Below are 5,684 nucleotides of genomic sequence, written 5' to 3' on the forward strand. Positions count from 1 at the left end.
CTCGATCGGTTGGAGCACGAAGAATTTTGACTACATCAACCGCGTTAATAAACGCTTCCGCTTAGAGTCTACGAGGGTACATAGACACACTCTCCCCTCTCGTTGCTATGCATCTCCTTGATAGATCTTGCATGTGCGTATTTTTTTTGGTTTTCCATGCAACGTTTCCCAACAGCGACTATTACGAAGATTTGTGAAACTTACCAAACCATAGTCTCTTCTTGAAAGCGGCTTTCATGCTTTTGCATCATTCAACCATAGAAGATACACTAATAGAAGCTCACGCAACATATCATCTAATGAGGCAACTGATTGAAGTGGTTTACAGCTAGTATCACATCCTACTTTATTTTTTCAGTAGCCACTAATAATATATGGCATATACATCACATATAAACACTTTACAAAGGTAGAAGCTGTAACTTGAGGTTGTTGTTGGCCTCTTCTCCGGTGAAAACCAAGCGTGGGGACGAAGTAAGGAGCGAAATGACAAAAGAGCAAAATAGAAAGCTTAGGTTCTTTAGTAGGAGATATTTCATACAAATTTGTTAATGTCTGAAGCATTTACACGGTTATATTCCCCTCAAATAGCTAATAAATTCAAGTAAAATGGTGTGAAGGCTGTGAAGCAACTAACTATTCCACAGAAGGTACATAATGGAGCATTCAACCGACAAGAATAGTGCTCGGTATGCAATATATTAGGTTATAAAAATATACAATGTCTAAGCACAAGAACTTACCATTCAAAAGCAAGAATACTAGATGCCCAAAATGATTCTTTACGAGTCATATATTTTCTTTCCGCATCAATTGATGTCAGCTTTCAAATATAAAACTAAATCCAAATATGAGATTACCAGTATAAAAATATGGTATAAGCATAGAAAAATTCAACCAATTTAAGGATAGCATTGCTTACACGAAGAGAATCATGGTAGTGCATCAAAATGAATGACTTCTTTGTGTGTGTGTGTGTGTGTGTGTGTGTGTGTGAAGATTTTAGCACAATTTGTTGCACTAGTGTAAAATGAAGTCCATAAGGTAGAAGGAAGAAACATATCTCCAATGTGAAGTATATCTTTCATTGCAGCACGCGTATTGAACAAAGCAAAACCATGTTCTTGCATATTGAACAAAGCAAAACCGTGTTCTTGATTGTTCGTTTGTTTGACATAGTCTCAGTAGAAACATTGTTTCTGAGGTTACATTGGGGAAATCATATTAAATTTTGGACGCCGATAACGCTCACACGTGTGGGCGTTAAGGGATCTGGCCACACGTCTTGTATGGTGTCTAAAAGGACCAACCCACACGCCTACGTGTGGACAAAACAATTAGCACACACACGTCTCTTTTTTTCCTCGTGGTCCCTCTCACACGCCTACGTGTGGACAAAATGGATAACGCCCACACGGCCTCTCTCAGCCACCTACCTCACTGCCCCGCACGCCCCGCGTGACAGCCACCACGCGTCCCCGCAGTTGCCAAGGTCTTGACCCTCTTTAATGTTCGTCTAACTGCAGTTGCCATGTCGATGAACTACAGTTGCCATGGTTGTTCAACTGCAGTTGCCATCTCAGGTCAAGTGCCAGATGCCATTTTGGACAACTGCAGTTGTTGCCATGTATGGTCTGGTTTACTATAGTTGCCATGATTTGAAAACTTTAGGGGTTGCCACCTACTAACACTAGGCAGTTGCCACCTACTAACACTAGGTAATTGCCATGTATGGTCTGGTTTACTACAGTTACCATGATTTGAAAACCTTCGGAGTTGCCACCTACTAACACTAGGCAGTTGCCGTGTAGCGCTACAAAGAGACATTGCAAAATATCATGTTTCGTGTAAAGAGAGAGTTGCCATCTGCTTACAAGCACACTAGGGCAGTTGTCGCGTACCCTGCAAAACATATGGCAACTGACATGTTCGGGTAAAAAAAAGAGTTGTCATTTGCTTATAAGCACACTACACGTGGATCCACGCATGTGGGCGAGATGCAAACACCCACACGTGTGGGCGTTAGTATTTCCATAAATTTTATATTAGGAAAATCATATTAAATTTCATAAGCATGTGAGCCTATGATTGTAAAGAAGTAAAATAAAATAATTACAATCCACACTTGCAATGTATTGCTGCCTTGGTAGCATGAATCAATAAGAAAAAATATCTAAAAAACCAACCCTTTTTAGTGAGAACCTTGTACAAACCATGTGTTTAATGGTAAAAACTCCACTCTTTTACAAGTTATTTACGGTTGTAGGTACTCACTTCGTGCGTGGCCGGTTGTACACCGAACGAAGTATTTATTTATGGGAAATGTTTGGGCGCGGTGCGCCGGCCGAACTTTCTGCCGGTTCGCACGCCACGCTGGCAAACGCGCCCGTGCAGCGGCCTCACGCATCCCCGCTTCCTTCCTTATGCATCTCCATCTCCTACCTTCAGCCTACGTGCGCACACCTTCCCCTCCTCCGAGCCGTGACTGGGCCTCCACGAACTCCATCGCCGGCGGCAAGGCGCTCCCTCGCCGGCCGCCATGGCTGCCTGCTGCCATGGCCAGATCCATCCCTTACCTACAGCCTTCAAGCGCGCGCATCCCCTCCCCTCCTTCTCCTCCCGGACAGCGACTGGGCCACCACAAGCTCCATCGCCGGCGGCCAGGCGCTCCCTCGGCGCCCGCCATAGCTGCCCACCCGCCATGCCCGGATCCACCTGCGTATAGAAGTGTTGCAACTGTCACCTAAAAAAGCTTCAACAGTCATTCAAAAAAGCTTCAACCATAGACATAGAAAGCTTCAACGGCACTGCACAACAAGGGGAAGCTGCAACCATAGTTGAATTTTGCTACTACCGGCGAAGCTTTTTGCTACATCCATCAGGCGGAGCTCGGACCTCGCGACGACGACAACGATATTTTGCTGCAACAGTAGCAGGATTTTGCTACTACGTTGTTTTTTTTTTGCTACATCGATGTAAGGCGGAGCTGCGACCTCGTGAAGGCGGCGACGGTGTTTTTGCTGCATCCGTAGCTTGATTTTGCTACGGCCGCTGAAGTTTTTTGCTACATCCAGCGAAAACGGCGAGCTACAACCAATGAAAACGGCGAAAACGACGACGTTTCTTTTTTGCTGCAACCGTGTCTCCATTTTGCTACTTAAACAACGAAAAATGCTACAACGGGCAATTCTATTTGCTAGAACCCGTCAATCGCCAACGAGGCGGAGCTGCATCCATGGCGCGCGCGGGCGGCGAGGGCGGGATCCATCCATGGCGAGCGTGGGCGGCGAAGCTGCATCCATGGCAAGCGCTGGGCGGCGGAGCTGCATCCATGGGTGAGCGCAAATCTCTGATGAGGGCGGGCGGCGGAGCTGCATCCATGGCGAGCGCGGATCTGGGGCAAGCGCGGACGGCCGGCGAGGGCGCTCACCGGCGACGAGGAACACCGCGGTGGTGCTTCAAATTCGGCTGTTTTCTGGCGAGGATATGGCGTGGTGTCGCCGGCGATCGGGCAGTTGCAATCTTTTTTTGGAAAATTGACTCAGAAAGAGGACAAAGCGAGAGACGGATCCGACGGTCTAATAGCTGTATCGGGCGGCCAGGGCTGGACCGGCCCAACTGTTGGGCCGGTGCGCCGGCGCCTAGCGTCGCCCTTTATTTATTTATAAGGTTGGCCGAGGAGTTTAGAATTTCTTTCTACGATTCTGTGCGGCCCACCTTAATTCCTCCTTGACCAGTGCAGGTACAAGAGCAACAGCAGCATCCTTGTGCCAGTGAGCCCACTGCACGCCATCATCTACAACTTCCACCCCCTATCTAAGAAAAAAAAAACATTTATACTACTAGTAGCTCTTTTTTTAATCTGCTAGTAATATAGTTTATGTCGTTGCTTTACTCCATCCCAAAGGTGAAAAAAAAAGGAGAGAAAAAGGGTCTCGCCTCACCTGCGGTCTCTGCAGAGTTTGAACTGGACAACGCGCGGGGAGCCAGCCAGGGTCTTTGCGAGTTTCACTCCGCTCCGTCTCTCGCCTCCGCGTCGCGTACGGGTCACAGCACGCGAACCCGGAGACAAACCCGGGGGACCCTCCCACAGTAACGCCGCCGCCGCTGCCACACCTGCCCCACGCCCCCTACACGTACCCCCCTCCCACGCGCACACTGCTCATACTAAACCCCACCCGCCCGGGCCCCACTCACCCTTCCTTCCTCCTCGGCTCCGCCGTACGCGTTGAGCTGTGTGCGCGTTTATAGCTGGCCTCTGTCCTCCTCCTCCTCACCGTCTCTCTCCCTCTGTCCCCGCACTCCACTCCCCTCTCCCCCTCTGACAGCGCCCGGCCAACCGGCGCGGAGATCTCGCCGTCGCGCGGGAGATGAGATGATGCGAGCCGCGCTACTCCTGCTCGTCGCCCTCGCCGCCGCCGCCAGGGCCGCGGCGTCGGGCTTCTCCGGCTATGGAGGGGGCGAGGGGGCCGGAACGGCGGCGGCGGTGGAGGTGGATCCGTCGTGGCAGTTCCCGAGCCGCCGCATCGAGGACGCCTACGTCGCGCTGCAGACCTGGAAGCGCCACGCCATCTTCTCCGACCCGAAGAACCTCACCGCCGACTGGGCGGGCCCGGACGTCTGCAATTACACGGGCGTCTTCTGCGCGCCGCTGCCGTCCGACCCGCGCGTGCTCGCCGTCGCCGGCGTTGACCTCAACCACGGCGACATCGCGGGCTACCTCCCGCCGGAGCTCGGCCTGCTCGCCGACCTCGCGCTGCTGCACCTCAACTCCAACCGCTTCTGCGGCATGATCCCGGGCACGCTCCGCCGCCTCAGCCTCCTTCACGAGCTCGACCTCAGCAACAACCGCTTCGTCGGGCCCTTCCCCGAGGTCGTGCTCGACATGCCGGCGCTCCGGTTCCTCGACCTCCGGTTCAATGAGTTCGAGGGCGGCGTGCCCAGCCGCCTCTTCGACAAGCCGCTCGACGCCATCTTCCTCAACCACAACCGCTTCCGCTTCGAGATTCCGGACAACATCGGCAACTCGCCGGTCTCCGTCCTCGTCCTCTCGCACAACACCTTCGGCGGATGCCTCCCCGCCAGCCTCGCCAACATGTCCGGCACGCTCAACGAGATCTTGCTCATCAACAACGGCCTCGAGTCATGCCTGCCGCCGGAGCTCGGCCGCCTGCGGGAGCTCACGGTGCTCGATGTCAGCCACAACCAGCTCGCCGGCCCGCTCACGCAGGAGGTGGCGGGGCTGAGGAAGCTGGAGCAGCTCAACGTCGCGCACAACCTGCTCTCCGGGCCGATACCACAGGCCGTGTGTGCTCTGCCGCGGCTCAAGAATTTCACCTTCTCATACAACTTCTTCACCGGGGAGCCGCCGGCGTGCGCGCGCGTCGTGCCTCGGGGCAGCGACCGGGACAACTGCCTGCCGAATCGCCCCGCTCAGCGGACGCGGCAGCAGTGCGCCGCCTTCTATGCCCACCCGCCCGTCAACTGTGCGGCGTTCCAGTGCAAGCCGTTCGTCCTGCCTTCGCCGCCTCCGTCCCCGCCCCCGCCGTTGCCATCACCGCCACCGCCTTCTCCGCCACCACCATCCCCACCGCCGCCATCACCTCCTCCGCCTTCGCCATCTCCACCACCACCATTACCATCACCACCCCCACCTTCACCTCCACCGCCATCCCCGCCTCCAC

At 53.5% G+C, this 5,684-nt stretch overlaps 1 protein-coding gene across 1 annotated transcript; it reads left to right on the forward strand.

Moving 5' to 3' along the window:
* Positions 1-4,188: 4,188 nt before the first annotated feature.
* LOC119279394 (leucine-rich repeat extensin-like protein 3) lies at positions 4,189-5,683 on the forward strand (the record flags this gene model as incomplete). The annotated part of the gene is made up of 1 exon (XM_037560639.1): positions 4,189-5,683. A coding segment is annotated over exon 1 (1,308 nt), but the record flags the coding sequence as incomplete, so codon positions are not given.
* Position 5,684: the final 1 nt, after the last annotated feature.

The sequence above is a fragment of the Triticum dicoccoides genome, chromosome 3B (assembly GCF_002162155.2).
Source record: "Triticum dicoccoides isolate Atlit2015 ecotype Zavitan chromosome 3B, WEW_v2.0, whole genome shotgun sequence".
Classification (NCBI taxonomy): Eukaryota; Viridiplantae; Streptophyta; class Magnoliopsida; order Poales; family Poaceae; genus Triticum; species Triticum dicoccoides.